Genomic DNA, 26,873 nt, shown 5'->3' on the forward strand with positions numbered 1-26,873 from the left:
TAGGGAGAACTAACAAAAGAGGAAAGGTAAAGGTAAACAAAAGGTCAGCCTCCGCCGGAATACAATGAAAGCAAATGCATGTCTATGTCCACAGAGTTTGTGTGTGTGTGTGTGTGTGTGTGTGTGTGTGTGTGTGTGTGTGTCGGTAACTGTGTTCATTTATCTTGGACACAGATTTGTCTTGATTTTGCCTGCGTTAATGAGCTTTGTTTCTACATAAAGAACGGCAGATTGCCTCTAGTGAAGATCTGACGCTCTCTGTAAGCTTTGTGTGTGTGTGTGTGTGTGTGTGTGTGTGTGTGTGTGTGTGTGCGCGCGCACACGAGGCCAGCACACGCTCTAATCATGTGAACAGTCCTCGTCAAATATTAATGTGAGTCGCATTTATCAGCCCTCAGCTGCTTGTGTTTTCCGCCCTGCAATTACTGTGACAATATCACCGTATAGGACGGCTCACTATAGAGGATTATAAACACTTGAATTCATTTGACTTTAGCTTTGTGTTTACATGAGGATGACCCTCTATGCTGTGTGGTCCTCATTAGCCCGTTTCTTTGTTGTGTTTTTTTTTTTTTTTTTTTTTACCAGGTTCATGTTTTAATCATTTGTCCTTTTTTTCATGAATATTTATATTTCTCATTTGAGATATACATCTGGTTACAAAGAGAGGACTGCAAATACAGCACCCAGAGGTTTTTCTGTTCATGTTCGAGTTATAACTCTACTGCAGATCAATGAGCGCTACTCTCCTTAGAGCTGGTTGTCTGTTGGATCGTCATGTTACCTTTAAAGTAAAGTAATACCAGCATGCGTACACGTGTTTCACGTGTGAACGGAGATGTTTTTCCAAACGTTCTCTTCTTCCCCAGCCCGCCCCTCCCTCACTTGACTCATCTCCCCCTCCTCTTTGTTCCTTCTCCCGGCATCGAGCCTACATTATATTACATTCAGAGCACTTGCAGAGAACGCTCTGGAGAAATACCCTATGCATCTCCTCATTTGTCCTTCAAGGCAACCCTGCACCGTCCACATAAATACAAGTCTTTTGCCGCTTTGGGGCCCTTCTTGTGCTTCAGTGGAATGCAAGTGAAAATGGTTTAAAGGTTGATTTCCACCGTGCACATTTGTATTCATGAAAACCACAGGAATCTGCTGAGGGTTTATTTTTTGAGAGCGTAGAAGTGTGGAGGTCTCATTCTGCCGTGTTTGTGTTTACTTGTGAATGCACACCAGCTCTTGTGCGCTCATTAAAGTATCACACAGACAAACAGTAACATTGTTGATGCATATGCACACACACGCTCCGCAGCATAGTGTATGTTATGGAAGCATCATTTAACAGGACTTCTGTGGTCTTCTGATCCTGAGTGGTGGCAATTATTGTGTGTATGGATTTGTCCTCTCTGCAGTTAGCAGTAATGGTTTAAGAAGCATCCATGAGCTTGACTTATAGAATGAAACTGCTGTTGTTTTTCTCATGTTGACCACAAAACCCGCTGAAAAGACCAAAATTGACTTCGGTGGTCTATCTAAATATGTTCTGACTTACCTTCTCTATCCGTGTCTTCTCTGCTCCCGGCTCACTTATTGATGACCCCCCCCTCACAAACAGAGGGTAGGGTCCAAAATAATTGCCTCCTGATTTCTATTCCAAACCACTTTTCCTCAATGTCATGAGGTCCAAGGAAGTTGTGCCAGAGAATTCAGAAGAACAGGAGAAGACAACCGTGCTCCTCAGAGAGTCCGCCTCATCTGCTTGATCCAGGCAAACGACATCATATATGGACAGCAAAAATGGCGAGAGGTCCGCCATGTTGAGCTAGTATGAGGGATGAAGCGCATGAAAGCAAAAACCTTTTCAGTGTTATTATTGGAAAAACATTGTTATGTGCAATCAATTAGTACTTAGCTTGGAGGTACAGTCCACGAAGCACCAATACTAACTATGCGTTTGAGTGACAGTTTGTGGACGGTCACCCATTACATGGTTTGTTTATCAGGTCATGTTTTTTTTGTTTTTTTTTATCTTTCGAATTTGCACAACAGTTCACAAACATAAGCACCCTGTGGCCTGTACTTCACCCTCACTCTGGGCTCGGCCCCTTGGCTCCACCTATGCTTGGCCGTGTTGCTGTGTTCTCCTTTATTCCCGCAGTTGTTGGCCAACAAAAAGACAGAGGCATGATGGGAGTTTACCAAAGAAAACAAGTTCAGCCAAAGGCAAAAGCTCGAGGCAGAAATACGCCAGAGGCAAGAGTTGGAGTCCTACCGCACACACACACACACACACATACACAGAAACACTGCATTTTCTGTGTGTGGAATGGAAAATAACATATGCACACATGAATGTATGTGCAGCTGCTGCGTGCATGCGTGCGTGGAGTTGTGTGGATTAATGTGTGACACGGACACACGGCGTGTGGCTGCTTCATGGTTCATGACACAAATACATCAGGATCCAAACGCACACAGTGGGGCTTCTTTTCTTTTGTATTGGTGTCATTTCATCACCTCGGATGTCTGTGTGTGATCAAAACCTTGATATGGCGTGAGAACATATGTGTAGTCAGAGCATTCTTCAAATCAGGACTAATTTGGAATAGGATAAGGTGCACATTTTGGTAAGCTTGGATACATTACTAATACAATGGGTAAAGGGCATTTTTGAATATGTAGAACATAAAAGGGAGGACATTTCTGAAATGTAATAGAATTAAAGTAGTGATGACATTTTTTTGGTTTGGAATTTTCAGTTTTAGGGTTAATATTAAAATCAGCGCCTGGTCGATGTCAGGAGCTAGGAATTGTTCCCCGAGGTTCCTCACAAGTACACAGGTACAAACGTAGTATGTCGTCGTGCATACGATCCACTCGGATAGACAACTATCTTGTGATGCCATAACTTCTGCCAGGAGTAAAATGATCACACACACACACACACAAATTGTTCATTGATCTGAGCGTTGTAGAGTTTATTCCTAAAGGAATGCAAAGAGAGCCACAGATCAATGGAGGCCACTCAGATATCTCATAGCAGCGGGGGCCATTATGCTATCAGGGGAGGCCCACACACACACACACACACACACACACACACACACACACACACACACACACTGTGTTGAAATGAATCAGAGACACTTTGAGGAATGAATAGGCCGTGTGCCTGCATCCGAGCTGTGGAAAAAAACTCAATGCTTTAAAAAATAAACTACATGCTCATTAATTTCTACGAAATGAAGGCACTAACTCACCTGTATCTTGAGAAACTGCTATTGATCTGCACTGTTGAACCGTAGCTCTTGGCTTAGATTTGGGTTTAAACGAGTCTGCATCTGATAAGAAACTACTTAAATTAAATTCACAGACATTTTGGCCATGTAGATCCATACTTTCCAATTTTATAGATTAAAACCTTTTCTCAAGGCATCTTAACTTCATCAGTAATATGTGCAACACTGGTTGGTGTGTAAACTGTGAAATTAGATCCATTTTTATTTCAGTGTGTGGGAGGCTAATGGAATGTTTTTGTACCACTAGATCACAGATACATTTTTTTTAATCCAATTACTATATATTAATAATAAGGAATAATCTTAATGTTTAATGTTTTACACAGAAAAGCCACAAAGAAAGGCACACAGAGGAAGGAAAGAAAAAAAATAATTGAAAAGAATCATTTTCTTACCACTGCAAAAAAAAAGGGACCCCAATCGGGAGAACACCCCCGTTGTACACAAACAGTTGGTTCATCCCACGTCCTGTTGGGCACAAGAGGCCATCTTAAACAGTTGCACTTTTTTTGGATGGAAGAGGACTCAGTTATGGATCCTGAAAACCGAAATAAAGGTACCACTCAAGTTCTTGATTCCCTAAAATGTGAGCGATGAGAAGTGTGCCGTGACTGTAGCGACATGTGTATCATGTGTACTTGTTGGACAAACTTATCTTCCAAAGTTGGTCTTCAGAGAAGGAATACTTCCTGGTAATCACATGCAGGTGTGCTGCTGGGACAGGTATCAGGAGGCAGATGACCACTTTAGCTCAGAGCTAGCTCAGCTAGCCTCATTTGAGCTCTGGCAGTCCCTTCGTCGTCTCCATCTCTAAAGTAGCAGTAACCTTTTTTGTTGTTGTTTTGGTATAGTTGTGTATTGCTTTTTAGCCTCTTGTAGTTTCTCGTTTTGCTTTCCCCCTCATGTCCTGTTAAGTACAAACACAACGTTCCCAGGAGCACCATTGACAGGCATCGCTGTACGTTACCTGCTCAGAAGACAAAGCTGTGGGGAAGGTCTGTTAGATTAGATGAATGAGAATCAGTGACATGTCCTAACACGCCATTAATAATGTATTCAAGACCCTGTTGAGTAGGAAAGGGGTTTGGTGGCAGTGTCACGATGAGTAGCAGGAGGCGGGGGTTCCATCGGAGATGATAAATGAGAGGAAGGAAAAATAAATTGGTGGCTCTCTGCAGCGTCCGCGCTGCCTGTCACAGAGTGGCACCCTAACTAAGAGGGTCAACATTAAGTTGGCTTTCAACATGCAAAGATGAAGTGCTTTGATATTATTTGGTGGCAGTGGTAATGAAAGCGTTGGTTCTCTGGTGTCCTTGTCTCCTTGAAGCACACTGGCAAAGGGCCTTTTCTGTGCACACCACTGCATTTTCACACACAGCGAAAAACGTCAAAATAGCTTTTCAGTGCATGTAAATTCCAATAGCCGAGTTCTGTTGATGATGATGATCCGAGCCCACTGACTGCTTGGGGGGAAAAGCTGTCTAAAAACATAGTATGATTTGGAAAATGGCTGCCACAAATTGAAATTACACTGGAGGATTCATTATAATCACTGAGTCACAGCATGCGGTTTGCCTTTGCCAGCTGATTGGAAACGGCAGTTTCACATCACAGGGGGTTTGGGTATGGGGGGGGTGTTCATAGACGTCTAAAGGGACTTGAGGAAACTCTCCTGTTGATAGGAGCCAGTATGCAGCACTGATCCGCACACCCAAAGACAGACTCTTCATTCATACTGTTTTTTACTGTAATTTTCTTTTTATTTTGAACTATATTGCGTATACAGTTTGGTCTAACCCTGTTTGCACGTGTGGATACTCATTGCATGTGTAACTGCATTGTGTCTGAGGTCCTAACCATTTAATGTGGACTGATGTTGGCTGTCTGTCTTTGCCAGAAGCCGTGAACAAAGATAAACAACAGATGTGATTTCCAAAGTCAGGGCTATCCAACGAGACGTGCATCAAATGTGGAAATGCCAAGTTCCAACTTGGGAGATGGACGTAATGTGCATTTAAGATGTACATTGAGCATGTGCAGGGTAACACACCAGTGTACGTGGTCACAAAGCGAGACAAATGGCCCGTATTTGTTTGTGTGAGAGACCCCATCTGTAGCATTTAGCTGGTGTCTTGACGGTTGACGCACCCTGAATGTAAATCTTCCCTATTTACCATCAGAGACGTTTTAGTCCCCTATCTCATAGGAGCGTATGCATGTATGCTGATGTATGCGCATGTGTGTAACAGAGTGTGCACATACAGTAGGTATGCCCGACCGCGCTGGCCTTGTGGCCCCTGGCTGGCCGTCGGGGCCCCTCGGGAGCAGAGAGGCGGGGGTTCCTCTGAGTGGGAGTCTTTGATGGGTGATTCGGGGCCACGAGGAGATGGAGGATCAAGGTTGCTCTGCGCTCTTCATAGCGGCTCAGCTGCTAATATGGCTGCCGCAGAGGGTCTTTTTCTGCCTGCTGTTTAAGATTCAACACACATGTGGGAGACCCATCAGGCTGTTTGGACCAACTGAATGTAGAGGCAAAGCTGGCAGATTTCGGTCTTATTCTAAAGGTGAAAAGGTTTTTGCTTGAACAGATTTCTACTTACAAAATGAAAGCACTTTGTGTAATGGCTTTCTTACGCGGTCATTTTACTGCAGTTGCAGAAGTTTTAGATGCAGTTAATGTCTTCATGGCATACTTTTTATTTATGTTTTCTCTTTCTGCACTCTCACGTTCGCTGTGGGACCAGATAACCGTGATCTCCTGTTGTTATTGCTCTGGTACAAGCATCTGGTGCCCCCCCCCCGCCCCCTGCCCCTTCTACCGCATTGGACAGACTTCCAATAACTTGAGATTGTACGGGCCAATCCCAGATGTTTAACCTGCCCAGCTGTTGTGGGATTGTCCGTTGTAGCCGCCATCTCATAGCCTTGCATCGACGGACCTAATTGCAAATGCATTTGCTAGAGCAAATTAAACTAATTAAACAGGAGCTTGCTCCGCTAGTTGTGCACATTGGAAATCGAGTGAACAGAGGTTTTCAGACTACATTGCATTACCTTGCATGAAACACCTATAACAAGTTCTCAATGACTTTTTTTATAAACTATTGACTTCCCCAAATCAGAGCATGGGGCAAGGTGGTGTCATGAGTGTTTCCTTTAGCCTTTCTCCATGATGCTCAGCTGTGGAGCTGTAGAAGAACAGTGAAGAAGAAGAAAAGGGGGGAAGGGAAAAGGGACGAGTAGAGAGGTTGTAACCGTATATGGTCGTCGTGCTCCAGCAGCCTGCAGGTCACCTCAGCTATCGCTCTCATTTCTTTCTTTCATTCTCAATTTTACACAGACGGTCACTTTTAATGCTGTTCCAGATCAGGAGAATTTTTTTGCTACAGCAGAAAAAAAGAAAAAATTGGCATTTCTTCACCAAATTTACAGTACAAGACAATTGCAGAAGCAGAGGGGAGATGTGCATCGTGTGGGGGACTCTTTGAAACCATGGTTGGAGGAGGAGGAATAATCCTCATCCTTGCAACTCGTGTTCTAGAAACTTGACGAGCATTAAGTGTGGAAATGGTAGTTTTGTTGACTTTCAAACATCACACACAGGCAACAGTGTAAGAGTGACTGTTATAATCAGTCATCATAATCAGCTAACTCCATCTTTTAAAAAGAGGTGAATTAAAAAAATCAAGTTGATGCTTACATCATTTTTGTGTAGTTCTCACATCAGTTGGTTCAAGTTGTAGCAGCACATTTCGGTATTATTAATATAGGCCGAAAAAAAACTATATTATTTTTGTATCGTCCTGCCAGGACGTCCCTCTGCAGCACTTTTCAGACAAAAGGCCACAGCTCTGTCCAGTCTGGGCGGGAGTCAGCTGCCCCCTGCTGCCACCGCATGTTACCGCAGGAGTGAGCCCTGCCTGCTGCCCTCCCTGACAGAAGGAAACAGGCAAACATATGAGACTATGAGGAGGGACTTCAGATTGAAGATCAAACTTCTGTTTTATCTCCCATATAAAAACATGAATGAATTCCGCCTTTCATTCTGTTTAAATATTTTACCTAAATATGATGTATTATTCATCGAGATTATGATATGCAGAGCCCCAAAGGCTGACCTCTTAATATAGAACTCTGCTCTCTTCATCCTCTGGTTTTTCTTCAATGTTTTGTGTGTGTGTGTGTGTGTGTGTGTGTTTTATTGTTCTATATTGAAAAGAGAAGCGGTTCAGTATCTCCTTTGTGATGCCAACTTTCTCTGATCTGGCCACAGCTGTCCGCAGGGGAACACAGGTCTCACCCCACCCCCCCTTCCCCCCCTCCCCCCCCCCCCCCCCCCCCCCTCCCCTCCTTTGTGAGTTTCCTTCTCTCTGTGGCCATGGAGCAGTAAGGGAATAACAGCGGGCAATGGAATGTGTGTTTGCCAGTGCAATATAGGGCCTAGGTAGTATAATGCAATGGAGCGTGCTTTAATGACGGAACACCTTAGTACGCACACACGCACACACACACACACACACACACACACACACACACACACACACACACACACACACACACACACACACACACACACAGCGTTTCCCTCTCTTTGTCCCTTCCGGCCCCAGCTGTGGATGCTGAGTCTTTACTGCATGTTTATGGCAGTGTGTGTGTGTGATTGTGCTGCGGATGGCGTGTTGCTGTGTTGTTGCCTTTGTGTGCGCCTCCATACGTGCTCTATAGGAGCTGGTGGGAGGCTGATCTGCTGCAGAGCTGAACGAGTGCTTAGTCTCATAGTGCTGCGGCTCCTCTTTCCTCTCCTTTGTCTTCTCCACTTCTTTGTCACCCCGTCTTCCCCGCTGTCCTTCCTTCCTTCCTTTCTTCCTTCCTTCCTTCCTTCCTTCCCGCTCTTTTATGTCCATCGAAGTATTGCTGTCTTATTCACTTTTTGTCCTCATTTCTGTTTTGTCCTCCCCTTTCATCTCCCCTTCGGTGTTGCTCTTTCCCCTCCTCTAACTTCTCTTCTCTATTGTCCTCCTCTTTACTTATTTTGTCCTCCATGCTTTTGCCCTCCCATTCCTTTTCCTCAGATGTCTCCGTGTTCACCTTTGTCCTCTTGTCATCATCCTCTTCACTTTTGACTGCCTTTCCTCTTCATTTAATTATTTGCTCCTTGTCCTTTTCCCTTCTCCACATCTCCCCGTCCTCTTCTTTTGATCCTCTTCGTCTTTTCAGCTGTCCACTCCCCTCTTCTTCCTTCTCCCTCTCCTCTCCACTCCTTGGGGTGAGATATTGCCTCTGTGATGGGTTGTGACAGTGACGTTAATGGAAGCACTGTACATTTAACGACCTTTATCTCCAGAATTTCCTCTTCCTCTTTTATTGCTCGCAGACACATGCATGCACATACGCACGTACACACACAGACAAACTCGTAAAACAATATAAAACTTATACAATATAATACTTGGTACAGCAGACAGGTCGGACCACCTGTAAAACATGAATACAATTATTTGCCCTCGTGTTTTTGTGCGCACGTTCGAGCGAGCGAGCCGGCATCAAAAGACAAGTCTCATTTAACTCGGTGTGACTGTCACTCGACAGTGTGTGTTTTGTGATATGACACGACTGTCAACAAAAGAGCGAGGCAATAGCTGAGCGGGGAAGCGAGGCGGAGAGAGCTGGTGAGTAGGAGAGAGGAAGCGAGATGAAAATGACTATTAAATGGATGAAAGAATCAAAGAGGGATGAGAAGGAGTTGTGGAGGGGATGAGGCAGGACTTGAGTGAGGACGGATGGAAGAGGCAGAGATGGAACAAAGAAAGCAAACATGAGCAGGATATCAACGTGTAGAGAGGCTGTACGAAGCTAGAAGGTCACATTATAATATGCAGCAACTATGTTATATTCGGTATTGCATCCGTGGTTGAGCCACACCTGTCTGTGTATGTATTTATATAAATGTGTATCTATATTAACATGTGTAAATATAGATGAATGTATTTCTCTATAGATATCCTCATTTTATTTTATTAAAAAACCTAGGGGAAACACTGATGTGACTATGGTTTTGTACAAACATAAAATATGCCTCTGTAGTAAAGTAACATCCATTAATTCTTAAATATTGTTCTTCATTTAGATTATTTAGGAATTCCTGTCATTGTCAATCTATCGAACGTACAGAACCCGAGCACACACCTTAGGACTCGCCTCTATGCAGACGATGTCCCGTTCTCTCTTGTCTTCTGTTTAACCCTCTGAATGTTAACAGCTGATTGAATGAGCTTTACCAGTGGTTATCAGTATTAGAGAGAGACCTAGGCATTCCCCGTTCCCTATGAGTTAACAATAACATAGCATTTTGTAAAAGTGATACTCTGTGGTTTAAATCAAAACTATTTTAGATTTAAGCAGGGGTGCCCCACACTTTCTTTGTTTGCAAGCTACGTTCCAACCGACCAAGTCATGGCGATCTACCCCCTGACTTGGTGGAGGTGTGTGTGGGGGGGGGGGGGGGGTGTTCAGGCAGTATTGGGAGTATAAGAGTAGTATTGGTAATAAAGCGGAACGCTGGATACCCTGAGCTGGAAAACAAGTCGATCCGTCACTAGCATTCCAGAAATTCTTGTTCATTACCTTCCTCAGGTGACATGGGTTGCTTTAGAATGACGTAAAATATGTCCGTTATTAAGCAAGGATCGCTAATTAGCATTAGCATTAGTTGTCCTGCGTTCGATCGCGCATGCGTGACGTCACGTGATTCTTTTTTCAATGGCAGGCGATCTCAACATAATGGGCACCCCTGGGTGAAAAGCAACAAAAAATACTTGTAAGATTTTGGATTTTTTGGGGGGTTGAAATAAGTCAAAGTTGTCTGTTTGATTTGATTCCCCGTATGTGTACAGCAGCATTTATTCGTCATGTTTCCTCCAACTGCCACTCCATGTGGACATGTAAATGAAAAAAACAATGAAGGTTTATTTCAATGATGTTGGACTAATATTTTCTCAAGTGGAACTACTTCAATGGCAATTTACATTGTTTACTTTATGAAATAGAACCATGTGAAAGTGTGATTGTTCAACTGGATCTGCTTTAATTCATTTATTCCCCTCAACACATTGTGTTCTACTTAATCATTGGCTTGGCGCTGTTTAATTGGGATTACTATTGGATCCCAATAGTGGCTGTTAAGACAGCTGCTGCGGTCTGTAATCAGCCTCCACATGTTGTTTAACCTTTTTCACATCCACTAGTGGATTCGCAGCAGGCTGCAGCGACTTCCCAATATTGAAATGTATGCAAATATCTGATTATTTTCAGGGCCAGTTTTGCTAGTGCAGATTCAGATGTCTTTCACTTCATTGCAGGGCCCCCGCCGGATTAGTTTCCAGCACCAGAGTTCACATGCAGCTCTAATGCTTAATGTTTTATTAATAACTGAAACTGTCTTCCAGATGAATCATTTGCAAATGTGTGTGTGCGTGCTTGGGTCTGTGGGTGTTCACCGGTTGTTCAGGTTGTAGTACACACTCTCTGGAGGGGACACAAACAATCGCACAAATACTGATTCAATTGTTTGGCTGTGTGGAAATGGCTCTGCAAGTGCCTGTGGTCTCAAAGGTGTAATAACCAGTAGAGCAAAGCACCTTTTGATTTCAACGTTGTCGGATGATTTCTGGCTCCAATTTATTCCAAGGGTATAATGATCTCTTTATTCTTTTTAATTCAATAGTGTCATATTATCTCTTGCAGGAGGAGATACGCACAATAACAATATTCTTTTATTACAAAAATAATAATACATGTTGTTTTAAAAGTTGAAAAATTAAAAGTTAATTGTGGACTTTATTGTATATCATTAATACATGAATAAATGTTTTTACGTGTTGTAAGGAAGATCATGAAGGAAAACATAGTTGTTTTATGGAAATTGCTAAAACCCAATCTCTCTCTCCCAGGAGTGGAGGCGGAGCTTCTTTCCGAAGCGGCTCCTGTGGCTGTGTTGAGACTCACTGAAGCTGCTGAGAAACACGGTGAGAAAATACAAACCGAAACCGTGTAGTGTGGCAAGCATTTTCATTAAAGGAACATTCAATTCCCCCTTTAGAGCATAAAGACTGGAAGCATGGGGCACACCATCTGCCTATTAATATTTCTTAAACTCATTAAATATCTATTTTGATTATATTTTTATAACTGGCACACAGACAGGACTGGAAACAATTTGCATTTGAAGTAGGAGTTGTATATATTGCCAATATCCATCCACCCAGTACTTAGAGTACAGCCTATAAGGCACACTGCCAGATACGGTTACTGAGCACATGTCTCAGTTCATGTCTCTCTGGAAACCGCAAACTGTCCTTTTTTCTACTCCAGTATATTGTAGTTGTACTACGGACAATATACAACATAAGCTTTAGAGGTGTTTGTATATAAACTAGCCGTTTCCCCCCTAATTTCAGTCTTTATCCTAAGCTAGGCTAAGAACGTTCTGAATTCCGCCTGCAGAAACGAGATTTACATCCTTCTCATTTTACTTTTCTAAAAAAGTTTAGGAAAAAGTTTTCAGACACTCAGCTGACTTTCTCCCTCTTATTATACCTTTATAGGTTTGAGCGGCGAGTGTCTGTATGGAGTTCCTCCTTCTTCCAGTGGACCCGTGGAGCTGCGAGAGGCCCTGGATTCAGGTACAAACCTCATGAAAGAAGCCGATTCATTCACCAGCATCTTATTCGGCGTCAAAATAAGTCTTAAAACCAAAAACACTCTTGGTCCTTGAATATTATGGCTCCATTAGCCTTGGTCTTTCCTATGCACCAGGTCCCAGATATCACACGACCATTGTGTCATGTTTGAATAACTTCATTTGCAGAATGCAGCTGCCCGAGTTGTCTTTAATGTAAATTATCTTAATTTAGCAGCGTTTAAGATGACACTGACCGAGAGCACTTAGGCTTTCTTGGTTGAATGCAGTCATTCCAAGTTTCTTTGGCCAGCTAAATTAAATGTAGTGTATAAACTATTATTACTGACAAAAAGCCTTCCTGCAGCAAAATGCTTCGGAGTTCATTGGCTCATGTGATTATCTGCCCTGTAAACTGGAGGAGCAACCGGTAGCTCCATGCAAAGAGGTGAGGCTCATCTCCTGTCCTCATCGTTGTACTCAAACCAATATAAACTCCTGCTGACTCCCAGCCGGGTCGTCAGTCTGCTGCGGCTGAACGAACCCGGGGTCGCTCAGCCCAAAAAAAGTTTGCCAAGTTTGAATTGCTGAAGTTCAGGTTTGGCACCACCAGGGAGTGCTCTGGCTCCGTACTTTATTTTTGGGTGTGAGGCGGGGAGCTCACAAAATCCGACTTCAGACTCCACTCAGAGGAGGACAGAGTAGAGAGGGGAGGGAGGGGAGGAGGGAAAAACGCATTACAGTGTATATAAAAGTGTATTTTTTTTGTGCAGGCCATTAATCCATCCCTGCTTCATCCATTGTCTCCAATGTCACTCTTGAATGTTGGTACAGTACTTAGACACTTGCCATAAGACCTAAGTAACATTTCTCTTGTTCAAGTTATTCAGAAGGGACCGATAACCTCTCTTATATCACTTGTTTCCAACCAAGGAAAAAAACATGACAAGTTTTTAGTGCTTATTACAGTCGTACCAAGATGAGCACACATACTCGTTACCAGTGGTAACCAACCAGTGGTTGGTGGGGATGCATTATAAGCACTATATGGAGCACCAGGGGGAATCAAACGGACTGGGGGCCACTCCACTCAAGTGTTTCCCACACTGCTTGTGTGGCTGGCACCAGAGGAAGATGGACAACTTTTGCACGAGCCTAAGGGTAATAAAATAATTAGTTGGTTAGTTAAAGCACCCTTTGAGGGTTAATCTCTGTTTGCAATTTTTCAATTTTCAACAGTTTGAAGAATATAATTGAGCCAACTTATTATATGGAAACTACTTCATCAAATTGCATTACAAAATTAGCATTTCGTAATGCAATTTGTATTGGTTTTAAGGAACAAATTATCTTTCTGAATTTCTACAGTAAATCAAATAAACTAGGAGAAGGAAGATTTAAAGGTTTTGTTTCGATTGATGATGAAAGATGAAAGATTTGGATATCATGTTAAAAACAAACTGCCTTAAATTTGTAATTATGTTCCATAAATCCATACACACTCTGCACGGAAAGTGACATTTCCACTTCTAAATGTTTCATCATGATTGGTATCATAAGACCCACATTGAAAATTGTCCTGATACTTACCCTCAGTGCACATCCAATTTTCTCCACAAAAACGTCAGCAGTTCTGCAAATCTAATACAGTTTATTGAGCATAAAGAACAGACTTATGGTACAGAGTACGCGCCCATACAAACACACACGCACCTGGCTCGCTTCGGCAGTGGTGGGAGGTCAGCGCGGGGGCCAAGAAATGCACATTCTCAAAGAAATTGACTGAAAGGAGCTGACGTGGAGGCACTCAGAGGAATTTAACATGCAGGCTTGACACGCAAACCCACGTATATGATGAGACGGGAAGGTTGCCGCATGAGAGAAATCCTCCGCACGTTATGGAGGAAATGCAGAGAGATCCACCCGCTGTCACACTGGCTTCATGTTCAGTAGCTGGGCTGATAGACTTGGACAGATCCTATGGACCCTATGCAATGTATGAAAAGCAGTTGCTTGTGTGCAAATGTGTGCTGACGTGTGTGAAAAGTTTGGTTTATATGTTGGTGGGCAGACAGGTTTGCGATATGGGAAGCAGGACAATGCAAGGGGAAAATATAAATAAGAAATCTGTTGTCTTGGCGGATGCTTCAGCAGAAACTTCTTCGATTAATCAATTAACGCTCTGATTTTGAGTGATCGTTATGATGGAAGTTATGTAACATGGTTGGTTGAGTATGTATTCTGTCATCGAAAGCTTATTCCTCTTAACGTCTGTATGAGAGGAGTTAGGCTTCCATACTTAATGTAAACCCAAACCCATAAAGACTGAAAAGGGACGTTTTTCTTACACTGTAATTTAAGTGTTTTAGTGTTGAGGTTGTTTAAGGATGTTCCCGCCGGCCTGAATCTACCCCCAGCTTTAGCCTGTGAATGAGAACGTTGACTTCAGTAATGCACCTTTAAGTCACGTAAGCAAGTTTAATAGTGCCTTCAACTACAGAGTTCCAAGTTTAATGGGGGGTTGTGATCTGGATATTTATTCAACACAATTTCTGAAGATCCTCTCAGCATCATTTTCAATTATGGCACCCCTCTTTCCTCAAAAAAGCAAGGACAAATAAGGATGTAGAATGACGTGTGATACTGTGATGGATGACCAGTATCAGTGTTTCATGGTCCAGTATGTTTCATGGATCATTATTAGAGCATGATGTAACGTCAATCACTCTGCAGGAAGAGGATCAGGGCTGCCGCAGTGCTCTGCCTCTCTTTGTTGTGTGTTTGTGCTGCAGGAGTTATGGAATAATGTTATGTAACAGGGAGTTGTTCCATTGTACACAAACTCTCTGGATGTGTAACATATGCTGCTAAACCTATCTGCATACGTACAGCATTATTGTATCAGTGTGTGTCTTTGTCTGTGCGTCTGTGCACCTGCGCATGCGTGTGGGACTCGCACAGGCTACCAATGCTTTTGAGAACATTACCTCATCAAATGACCTCCTATTGGTACACGGCCCAGACGTTGCCACGGTGATAGCTAGCCTTTTTTAACTGGTTGATTCTGTTGTGCCCACACATCACTCAGTGTGTGTGTGTGTGTGTGTGTGTGGGTTTGTAGTGAGTGATTACACTGCCATCTCTGTGAGGACCAGATTGGTTTTGGGACCATGAGTGTGACGAGATTTATTGGAAAGTTATATTGAGGAGAGTGGGAATCTTTTATGGACTGTAAGAATATTTTGAAAATAAGACATTTTGTAGGACATTTCTTGAGGTTGGGGACTTTGTAAAGTAAACACATTACTGAACGGCTTTTTTTTTTTTTTGGCAAGTGAGGACATTTGCAATAGTGGTAATTATATTTGTTCTGTGAACATTTTAGCTAGGGGAGGGGGGGGGACATTTCTGCCTGGGTTGTAAGCACATGTTTGGAATGTAAGGACCTCGACAACTAAGAATATTGTCTCTTTTTGTTTTATATTGGAAGACATATTTTTTACTCAGGAAAAGTGAGAATATTTTTAGGATACGTCTAGTTCCTATGGTGCTGAAATAGTTCTTAAGAGGACTCCCTTTTGTACCCTTCTGAAACTTCCTTGATGAACTATTGGAGTTTTTTTTTTATTAGATTCCAAATGAGCTCTATTGAGTTGCATTGAGTTGAGTGCATCTGTTTTGTTGTCTTGTGTCTGTTTGCACACTTTGACCTTGTTGGAATTTGTATGACTCCATGGATTTAACACACTTGTCAGGCATGGAGTGGGCAGTCTCTGTTTTGGAAACAATGACTCATTTTGGTTCAGACTGTAGCAGAATAGACTTTATCTTCAACAGAAACTGTATCTCCTGACGTACACACACACACACACAAACACACTCAGACCCCGGATACATGCAAACATGCTTCAGCTCTGTCTGCACACTCACACAAGCAACCCATAGCCATTATTGAGCCTGTGATCATCCAGCTTATACAGACATGAGAATCACCTTCTCTTCTCACCCCCTCCCCTATTCATCTACTTAATAGTTAGATCATTAGAGATAGATCAAGTCTGACTTTCTTTCTTTCTTCCATCTAATCCATTAACTGCTCACCACTAACAACCTAAAAATCTCCAGCCCCGGAACCATCAACTAATCTTTTATTTCCCTGCATCTGCTTCATGTACTCTACAATCTCTCCCTCTCTCTTCCCTTCTCATCTTCCATCTCTTTTTCTCCCCTTTTTTTCGTCACTCATTCATCACACTTGCTTTTCTCCCCCTCCCTTATCGCTGACAAGAGCCGCTGAGTTCAGCAAAACACAAATTAAACGAGCTCCTCTGTTCCATCTCTCCGCATTTTTCTTCCATCCGCCACGTCCGTCCTTCCACTTGTCTGTCGGTCGCGGCCCTGCTATTGGTCAGAGGTGATGTCATCATCTTCCTCTGGCGCCCGTCAATAACCTATTAGAAGCCGGCATTTTTACTGTCAGCTGGGGAGAATTGCAACCACACACAAACACACACACATGTTGCTACGTTAGCAAACTCATGCACAGTGGACGTGAGTAGGAAACATCTTCTGCCTGCAGAAGGGTGTCAGCTGGTCTTAATAGAGGTATAATAGACTGACGACTGATTCTAGGTCAATGCATGCTGCAAGCGCCATGACTTTTGTTTGACTCTGTGAGAGATTAAGATTTACCTGTGTGTGTGCATTGCTTGATACTGTTCAACTGTCGTTGCAAATGCACAGGTCTATCCCTTGATGATTTTAGTTCATATATAACAAATTTGCACTTGCAGAATGTAGTGTGTTCTGTATTCAGCGACACAAAGACGTGGTTACCGTGGTCATTGACAAGCCTGTTACTCATCATTAAGGTAGAATGTGCAACAGGTGACAGCAAAACCAAAATAATATAAAATATCATGTGATGACATCTTTGCACAAATCTGAAATAAAATCACAACCGAATATGGCCAATCATAATCATAAAAAATGAAATAAAATAAATCTATCCTTCTGTAGAATGAGGTTGCACCGCAGTTTATTTTAGTAAACAGAGTCGTCCTCTTCACAATACGAGGTCACTAACAATTTTTAATGACTGGCCAGTTCCAACGGTCAAAGTCTACCACATTAGGAAATGTTCATCTTACCGACAGAAATGATCTCCACATTGTCCCCCGCTCCTCCTCCTCCCCACCTCCTCCTCCTCCCTGATCACCGAGCGAGCTCTCAACCCTCACAATGATGTCATCTCTCACAGTGCCAGGGTGGCGACACACTGTCTGCACATACGGTGTTTGGATTGATAAACTGCATGTAAACGCGTTGGTAGCCTGCGTATACCTTTTCTCTGCTGGTCGTCGCTGCATGCTCTCCTCTCTTTTCAGATTCTTATCATATGTTACCATATGTAGCCATGTAACATGAACCACTGAAGCAATACCTGTGGCTTTAGCGTCTGCTCGAAACACATACAGTTCAGCTATAGACTTCCTTTGTTTCCCCTTTCGTCAAAAATCTCAGTCTTCAGCAGCTCCGTTGTGTGTGTGTGTGTGTGTGTGTGTGTGTGGCGCATCAAGTAGTGTGATGCGCTGGGAGCCGCAAGGTTAGCGATTCGAATCCTGCCGAAGTGTCCCTGAGTAAGACACCTAACCCCTAATTGCTCCCCAGGCAAAAATGTAATTCAAAAGGGCTATCTTGACCTATAGATCAGACAATGTCTCTGATTGGGAACAATCGTGATGTCTCTGCTGTAAAATGTCTCAACCTTTCTTAACAGAACAGATGATAATGATATATGTAGGCATTGCTTTAAGATTTATGCAATAGCCAATCAATGGGCCCGACCCTGAGATATCTGTAACTTTGGCACTGTCCGTGGTGCTGAAATAGCTGACGGATTTGTGATTGACAATTGACTGTCATTTTTCTCTTGGATCGATGCAATTCTTTAAAGTATCACCTGTGGTATACATTATATTCATACGATTCATGAATAATGGAAAGGTTCGGTGGATCAATGAGTAGAAATCCCTCCAAAGGGCACATTTCTATTCAAACTGCAATCTTTATAAAGTAAGACACTTAAAGGCATTTCTTTTAATGTAATGTTAAATTCTGACGGAGTTACTGAGGTTTTTTACTTACAGAACTATTTCACCCTGTGTCAACTCATAAAATGATAAAGGGTCTGTCAGATCCGTACGGTGGCTTTTCAAATAACTATGACAGTGTTTTTAATTAAAAATTAAGTACAAGGCATGTGGATTGATGCAGCTCTGTGTGGAAAATGTGGTATTATATTCGGAGGAGTCAATTTGTGCTTTAAAGCCAATTCTCTCTTAACTATTATTACGTTTTGGCCTTCGGATGAACTTAGACTAAGAGCTTTTGTTCAGTCTGCCAGTTTTTGAGAGTTGCTGTGCATCACTTTCGTTCTGTTTGTTATTGCTTCCTTCGGTGAGTCTGCCCTCCTGTTGCATCTCTCTCTTAATCCATGTTGTGTGTGTGCGCGCTGAATGCCAAGGACAGATGGGAAGACAGAGGGGTGAGCGGGTTCAGACATACAAATATACACATAGACTTCCACACACACACACACATACACAACCAAACCCATCTACTGCAGCAGGGATGGAGAATATTTGATTACATTCAGTATAGAAACAGAATCAGTTCAGATGGTTCAGAGGGAGATTATCATCCTGGGAACCAACCACAGGCTTTAATGCACAACCACACCAACACACGCACACAGACCCACACGTACATTCCCACACCATGAACCCGGTTTTGTGGTTGAAGAATGACTGTTTCCATGCTTTTTTCTTTTCTTTTTCTTAAATCCACCACACTCTTGTTTAGTTCCTTGTTTCTCAGAAGGACTGGACAATTTTTCTAAGTCAGACTTCAGAAATCTCCATAAATGAGACACACAAGGACCAAAATCTCCAACCAATAATGATGTGACATGGCTAACTATTGTAGTTTTGTTGTAATATTGTAAATGTTTATCATACTGTACACCTGTACTCACTGGTGTGAAGGGTAGTGTTTTGTCCTCAGTTTTTTGTGATGCCAAAATGTAGAGAATGCAGTGAGTGTAATGATGAATGCAGATGATGACTTCTGCTGAAATGCTGGCAATGCTGAGTCTATTGATACCTAAATGCATCCGCTTTGGATCTATCTAGAAGCTCAACTGTTGTTAATCTCCAGGAGAATTGCCCCTTTTAAAGTCTATCTATTGTACTCTAACTTCTTAGAGGCCGAATTGTATGTTTATCAGTCTCTAACTCTCACCTTTAATTGAATGAACGGGCATTTGACCGACTGGTAATGCTGGCAAGGGCAGATGATCACACAGCTTTTGTAGTGTAATTAGATTCTTTTAGGAATGCTGCAGAGAGGGTGCACACACACACACACACACACGTACTTGCACAGGGATAAACAACATTATCTGATTAAACCATACTGCCCTCATTGTGTGCGAACAGTTGATACATTTTTTTCTTCACATTTCCTTGTGGTTCACGTTAAGCTAGAGTTTGTCTTGTGGGTTCTGGATGTCTCAGCCTTGGAAGGCTTGCAGTGTCGAGTTCAAAAGGAAACGGAGTCCTTCACACGGCCTCTTTTATGTCTATGATAAGACCTCTTTACATGTACTGTACCTGTACATGCTGATTCCAGATAACAGGGATACTCTGTGTTCTGACATTAAACGCCTCGCTGCCGTGACCTCAACTCTTATCTAAATAACATTTAAAGAGACCTCATGGTTTCTGGAGGCCTCACTGCAGACAGCCTGTCTGTAATTTGACAACCTCAACCAGTTAAATTGTAGTTGGACAGCAGTGTCATATTCACCATTTCAGTCTTTTTCTCTTTTTCCAACAATAAACATGCAAAGGACCTTTCATGGTTCTACTCAGTACCTTTTAAGTCATCAGAATATACGCTAACGGCTCAAGAGCCAATCAGCCATTGCTGCCAACTGCAATCCACTAACTAGACCCGTCCCTTGACTAGTGACCAAGCTCCACTCCATTTATTCAGCTGGCCATCTGTCAGCTGATCCCTGGCCAATGTCAGAAGAAAGCCTTGATTAGCTGACTGACGGTTCAAGTACAAAGAGGAAATTGTCCACGTTCATGTGTGCGTGTTTGCTCATGTGTGATGGAATGTAAGCAGAAAGAGGCGGAGATAAAAAAAAACGAGAAGAAATAATATGAGAGAGAAATCATGAGAAGACTGAGACGCTGAAGGTTAAGTGACGGGTCAAGGTCTCTGGGAGGAAGATAAAAAGAAAACTCTCTCAACCTGTCGATGCCGAGGCATGAACCAGAGGTGTTAATCAATAATGACCTATTTGGGTATGAGTGCACACGTAGACTTGCCTGTAGATTCATGTGCCCATGCATCTGCCTTGGGGTCACATTTGTCAAACGCTAAGCTGAGCAAACGAGTTGGGTCTGAATCTCCAAAGATTCACATTCTTAATGCTCTTCATTGAGCTTTCCCCAAGACACTTTTACATCACCCTCACAGGTTTAAAGGAAATAGTTTTGGGGTTTAAAAAAAAAAATGTCTTACTGACATGAGACAATTTACTCTGAAGAGGTGGAATAAGGGGAGTAACAGGTAGACAGCAAAAGTGGAGGCTGCAGAGAAACTACAAGAGGTAAGCGAGTCAGATGATTAGTACTTGCACTATGGCAGAGGAAGAGGAAGCTTGAGGACTGAATTGATTTGAGGATTTCACTCTCCCAATCCGTCAGTGAGCAGTGTAATAATGCTGCCTTGGCTGCGGTGCAAAAGCACAACTGTTCCATTAAGCGCCATTAAAACTGTCGTGTTGACTCAGACTGCTCTGGCATACATCACAGAATCCCTCCACCCAGAGCCAGGCACCCGCTACCTAATGTTACTTTTGTCAAAAACATGTATAGCTGAGTGAGGTGGTATGAAATAATAATAATAATAATAATAATGCCTAGTCTGTTTATTATTTCAGGATGTTGACAGGAGCAGCAGCAAAATGTTCTTCAGCCACCTAAAAAAACACCCACCCCATGAACATCTTCTGAAACCATTGCTTGGAACCTCTGGTTTTTCAGGCCGGCTGCAGTTGTCGGGTCGTATTCCCCAGTAAACAAGTCAGCAGACACTTGTTTTCTTTACAAAGGGATTTACTGTCCTCCTTTGCAGAGAAACACAGGCCTATAGTCTTTAACTCCTCTGACCTATCGTTTTTCAGGCTGAATAACCAGCACGCACAACAAGATAATTTGCTCCAATATGAACCATTGGATTTATGCGATGTATTGGCCATTTGCAGAGCTGGTTGGTGAGCAGCGATATTATGTTGCGTGGTTAGTTAGATGGGAACATAGACGCACTAGCCAACCATGACGGCCCGTCAAGCCAGTTTGCTTGCTGGCTACTATGTTCCCAGGGTCCAATATTCCTGTCATTAATTAACATACAAGATTGGCAAGGGCAGTGCCCACAGTTCAAGTTACAAGAGAGCAAAAAAAGAAGTTTGTTTCACTTGTAAAAGTCCCTTCAGCCACCATGGAGCTATCAATATCCCAAGTGTAGGTTTCCCATACTATGACATAAGCTGTAGGGAGTGGGATTTATGTTGGACATTGACCCAGCAGAAACATTTCTGAGAACTCCTAAATGTGCTATATACAGAAGACATTGAGTTGGTTAAAAATAGTATCCCGTTTACTCCATCTAATTGCCAGTGTCTACTGGCTCCTTTTTTCTCTGATTTCTTTATTTCAGCTACAAATCAGCTTGTTATTGTCCCCATTAAATTTGTGTGTGGTTTTCGTTCCTTCCGTTCCAGTAACTTTGTTGTTCAGACTGTTGCCTTTAGCTGGCCTTCCCCGTATGCCAATTGGGTCACTCGCATACAGCTCCGGAGTGACATCACGGCAAACAAGAAGCATGGATGAAACTCACTATGGCGTACGAAGATCCTGGTTAAAAAGACAGCAAATGTGCGATGGGGGTTACCTCATTAGACTCCAATGTTTGTAGTTTAGTAATAAAAACCTAAGAATTGCCATTACATTAGATCAGAACAGCTGTTTGAGCTTCCTCATCATGGATTAATAATTGTTATTCTTAAAATTCTGTGAAAGGTCGTCTGTTAAATCTTGTAAAATCACATTTTTGTCAGGGTTATGTCTGTCTGATTGCATAGCACTAAATAATGCAACCAGTGGCTTCAAAGAAGTCATGTGAGTTTCCTGGGGACAATTGGACCATTTTTCTCTTAGCGTGGGAAAGACAGACAGAAAGTCCTTTCTCAACAAAATGGGCCTTAAACAAGCAGTTTTTCACTCTTTGAAGTGATATCTAACCCATGACCGAGCAGCCAACACATTGTCTGGACCCACACATACGCTATCTGCTTCATTGAGAAGCCTGTTTTGCAGATCTAAATGTCGTCATTGTCTGACACAAAGTAGCTACACAGAGGCTGACTTGGACTCCTCGTTCGTTACCAACAACCAACTCAAACACAGGGATTGGTGCAGTTTCTCACTGACCTGTAGGTTAGTACAGCCAGGGATTGTTTTAATGATACAATAAAGAAATGTTACAATTTTTTTTGTGCAAAAAGTACATTGTATACAGCAATTTGACAGCGCAGAGAACCAAATGAAAAGTAAAGATGAAGTTGGACCGATTCAAATGCAGAATACTGTTGCTATGGTCATTTCTGGCAATGTGTGCCGGTGAAGAACTATGCATAAATAATGCATAATAATAGTTGCACAGCATAGTAGGGGAGCGTGTGGTGAAACACAATATAAGTAAGGAAAGAATCAAGGGCATAAACAAATTATTGGGGGCTGCTCTATGTAGCCTGGGGACCATGCATTTTCTTTTGAGCACAACCAAACCATCATTATTATCGCCAGTACAGATCACAACCTAATAATAAACGGCACTCTCAAATCAGTAAATTACAACCTGGTCTCCACCCACGCACACTCACAAGAAAACGTGTATTAATATCTTATTATGAGCCTGGGTCCCATGGCAACACTACATTTGCTTTGTCTGGGTGTTGGGATGGTCAAAATCCCCGAGACAAATCACTGGCCGATAAGAGGCTTCAGCACTGCGATGTGAAGAGGTCATCCATTGATATAAATGGCCTGGTGGGTAACCGGCTTCTGGTGATTGGTTAAGTTTATTCAGGCATTAGTTATAGGAGCAAATCAATAAGACTCGTTTTGAAAGGGTCTGGTGCCTACGGACAAAAGGGGGGCTGGAGATGGGAAGATAAAGACCAAGAGGGAAAATAAAAGCAAGGGAATGAGGGGACACAAGGAGAGCACCTAGAGGAGCAAATGGAGCTAACGTAGAAGGAGAAAAGGTAACAGACGAGCGGGAAGGAGGTCAAGGAGGAACAGAAGACGGTGCAGGAAGGTAGATCTGAAATGGGGAAGGACGAGTGGAGCTAACGTAGAGGAGGAAGGTTAAGGTCAAAGATGGAAGACGGAAAAAACGTCCTCTGGTGCCGTGAGGTTTGTCCTCTGCTAATCTGCTGAAGCGCTCATGCAGACACACGGAGGCTTCTTATCTGTTGTTTTGTCTCCCGGCAGATGGATTTGTAAATTGTCTTTGTATTGGACATCTCAGCATCGTTTTTATCGTATGCTGGGTGACTGTATTCCTTTTTCCCAGAGACATCTGGCCTTGAGTCTTGACTTGCTCTGAGTGATTTCATTACCACATTTATTTCTCTGGTATAGAGTTCATGGCCAAAGAGACGACCCTGTTGAGATCACAGTGCATACTAGCTACCCTTTCTAGTAAATTGAGTTGAATTATAACTAATCATCCATTTTGGACCATTATGATTAACAAAGCTATTTCAACAGAAACGTGCTTCAAATTCAAAATGCCGTTATCATGTTCCAGTAGTCATTTCTTTCTTTCATTTTTTTGTGAAATATGAACACAATGTGAATAAATGGGTTGGAACAAGAAGTTCTAGATGGCATGGTCTATGATTTTGGATCAAAGTGTTGCACTGACCAATGAGCTGATTCATATTACCATCTTTGTGCCGAATTCTGGTGATGGGTCATATGGCACGGGTCCCCAAAAGGCCTATCCAAAAACCCATTAAAGCTTAAACTCCAGATGAATTAATACATCGCTATTTGATACACATAATCTCTAACGTTTCCCCTGTGCCTTGTTCTCTGCTTCAGATCCGGCCTGCGTGGACCTGGAGCCGTACGATGTGGTTTCACTGACTGATGCCCTCAGAGGTTTCCTGCAGGACCTGAACGCCCCCATCATCCCCACCACGGTCTACAGCGAGCTGGTGTACACTGCCCAAGGTACATGTGCTGCAGCTCACACTGCATGCCTGTGTTGGTATTAGCTGAACATGTGTTAATCACTTCACTGGGGTGGCAAAGTTCGGATGAATTCAAACCTATTTATGTAAAAACAAAATGTTCTGTTCTGAAAGACTTTTTGTTACATGTATTCATTTAGCCCACCTCTGCCTGTGCAATGAAAAGTGAATAAATCAAGTCCAATGTTTTTAGTTGAAGCTTTTCAGAAACAAACTACCGACACAACGGTGACCCACATAAGACGTAACCTTTCCTGGAGGCAGCGTTTTAATGGCTGCCGACTCTTGTGAGTTTAGACCTCATGCTCTCCATTCTCACGCACTGCAGGGTTCAACTCGAACCGAGCCCAGGGTGTTTTTTTTTTTTTTTGCCTCTGTCACTCGGCATGAGCCCCGACACTCGTCACACCTGACGGATTTCTGCCATATCTGGATGTGAGGACGACATGGCTGTACCCTCTCATCAGCATCAAATTTCTGCTAATCTCCCGTCAGCTTCGGGTTCCAATGGAAACCAACTGTGAGCTGGCTGCAACGGGGCTATTTGCCAGGTTCTCTCTCTCTCTCTCTCTCTCTCTCTCTCTCTCTCTCACCCTTTTCACCTGCCGCCCACCTCGCCACGCTGCACCTCCTCTCCGCGGCTTTTAAGGACTCTCACGCCCGTATCTATCTTTAATGAACCCCACCTCGGCATTTGGAGTCCCGAGCATGGCGTGGGCCTTGCGTGCCAGTGTTTGCACATGAAAGAAGGTCAGAGACAGACTCACAGACGCATGGAGAGACGAACACAGTTGGGTGTGCGGTGGCTCCAACTGGCTTCCCCGCCACCTTCTCCCAAAATGTGACTCGGCTAAGCTCCTCAACTTGATCTCAGACTGAAAATCCCCTCAATTATGTAAGTGCTTCTCTCTCTCTCTCTCTCCTGTGGTCCTCGTCTCGTTAAGTCCCTTTTTTGTTTTATTTATTCATGGGAACATTTTAAGTCAGGATAAGCCACTTTGAAGCGCAGCACCAAGTATTTTGCCGCCGGTCGTCCAAGGTTAAGCCCATTGACAATGAACTTCTTATTTAAGGAGGACATTCAAGAGCACGGAACGGTTTGTTCTGTAAAATCAGAGGGGATTATATAGTAAGGATGATTCATGCAATAAAAAAAAACCTAGAGACCCCTGGAAAATGAACTATATCCTTGTGGTGTGAGATTCAGCCTGTGCGTCACTCAGCCTTCAGGTCTATCTACCAGGGGTTTGTGCTTGGGACCAAGTGATATTTCCCTAGCCAATCAACGACGGACAATTCAGTCCCCACGGCGTTGTTCACCAGCGAACGTTGTTTCTGAAAATCCACTTTGGTGTCCGACAAGCGACACAGCGGCGTCGATCCCATCTGTTTTATGTCTCCAGTTTCTGCCCGACTGTTCCGCGGGAAACATTTTGAATCCTGTGAACCAGTCTTTTCATTGGCTGCCAATCCGTCAATTAGAACACACACATAAACAGATAGTTCAAGCCGGTCCAAAACCCCCAAAACGGAATAGTGACGAGCAAACGGCAGCAAAATAACATCAGCCAACAGATGTCCCCTCTCTTCGGCGGGTCTAGCTATGCGGGGGCACCTTCATGACCAGTTATAAAAGTCATTTTGAGGACGTCTTTGTCAAAACATCCTTGTGGATGGAATCAGTGTAATATTCCTTTTGGGATTTAATGTTGTAACAGTTTGAAGCCAAGCGTGTCATATCATACAGTGTTTATAGATACCGTCATAAAATTTGAAAATGGCTGCCAAATGTGGTTTGCAAATATAAGTTAATGTGAGTCATCAAAATCAATTCGACCTTCAAATTAGTCCGACCATTCTGTTCCGTTCTCTTCTATTTTAGAGACTCTTTCTATTCTGTATTGGGGGTTTTCTGTTAAACAATGACATTTTTTTTTTGTCATCAGAGGGCTGCAATCCTCTTATAATCATCCGCTATCATCTTATCTGATCCTGACGTCAATCAGCCTTTTTTGTATATCAGTGCAATTTTGAGGCTTTTATTAATTCCGATTCTTTTAAAGAAAGTCTTTGCATTTACCAAAGCACCGTAACACATTGTACTTTGTGCAAAGTCCTAGTTCACCCCTCCCTTGTTTTTCCTTATCCTCCTGCTCGCTTTGTTCTCTCCACTCATCTTAATATTTTCAGTAGAGACCTTCTGCACTTCCTCCCCTCCACCCTCTGCCCTATTTCTTTTACTATTCATTTCTTTTCCTCACCAAATGCCTACTTTAGGTTCTCTCCCGGTCTTTTCCCATTCATTAGTTAGTTAACCTCAGGGGTCTCCACGAGGTCACCGTCTCTGAGGACAAAGGCCAGCTGTCTGAGTCTGACTGACCACTGTCCATCTGGGTTGTCACAGGCGAGACCATGTTGTGGGCCGATCGATTCCCTTTTTTTTTTCATAATTAAATTGACCTCTTAGGATTTTTATCACACCTCCCCGAAGCCTGCACCA

At 42.9% G+C, this 26,873-nt stretch overlaps 1 protein-coding gene across 4 annotated transcripts in view; it reads left to right on the top strand.

Annotated features, from left to right (window-relative positions):
* pik3r3b (phosphoinositide-3-kinase, regulatory subunit 3b (gamma)) overlaps positions 1–26,873 on the top strand; it is a 131,812-nt gene that overhangs the window by 30,968 nt on the left and 73,971 nt on the right. For 3 of the 4 annotated variants that reach the window (XM_062563627.1, XM_062563628.1, XM_037470247.2), the window contains 3 exons: positions 11,246–11,320; positions 11,900–11,977; positions 24,222–24,353. In XM_062563627.1, coding sequence (XP_062419611.1) covers positions 11,246–11,320; positions 11,900–11,977; positions 24,222–24,353 — 285 coding nt within the window. Of the gene's footprint in view, positions 1–3,812; positions 3,853–11,245; positions 11,321–11,899; positions 11,978–24,221; positions 24,354–26,873 lie in introns of those variants that run through there. The other variant, XM_037470248.2, reaches the window with a different exon arrangement.

The sequence above is a fragment of the Pungitius pungitius genome, chromosome 7 (genome assembly GCF_949316345.1).
Source record: "Pungitius pungitius chromosome 7, fPunPun2.1, whole genome shotgun sequence".
Classification (NCBI taxonomy): Eukaryota; Metazoa; Chordata; class Actinopteri; order Perciformes; family Gasterosteidae; genus Pungitius; species Pungitius pungitius.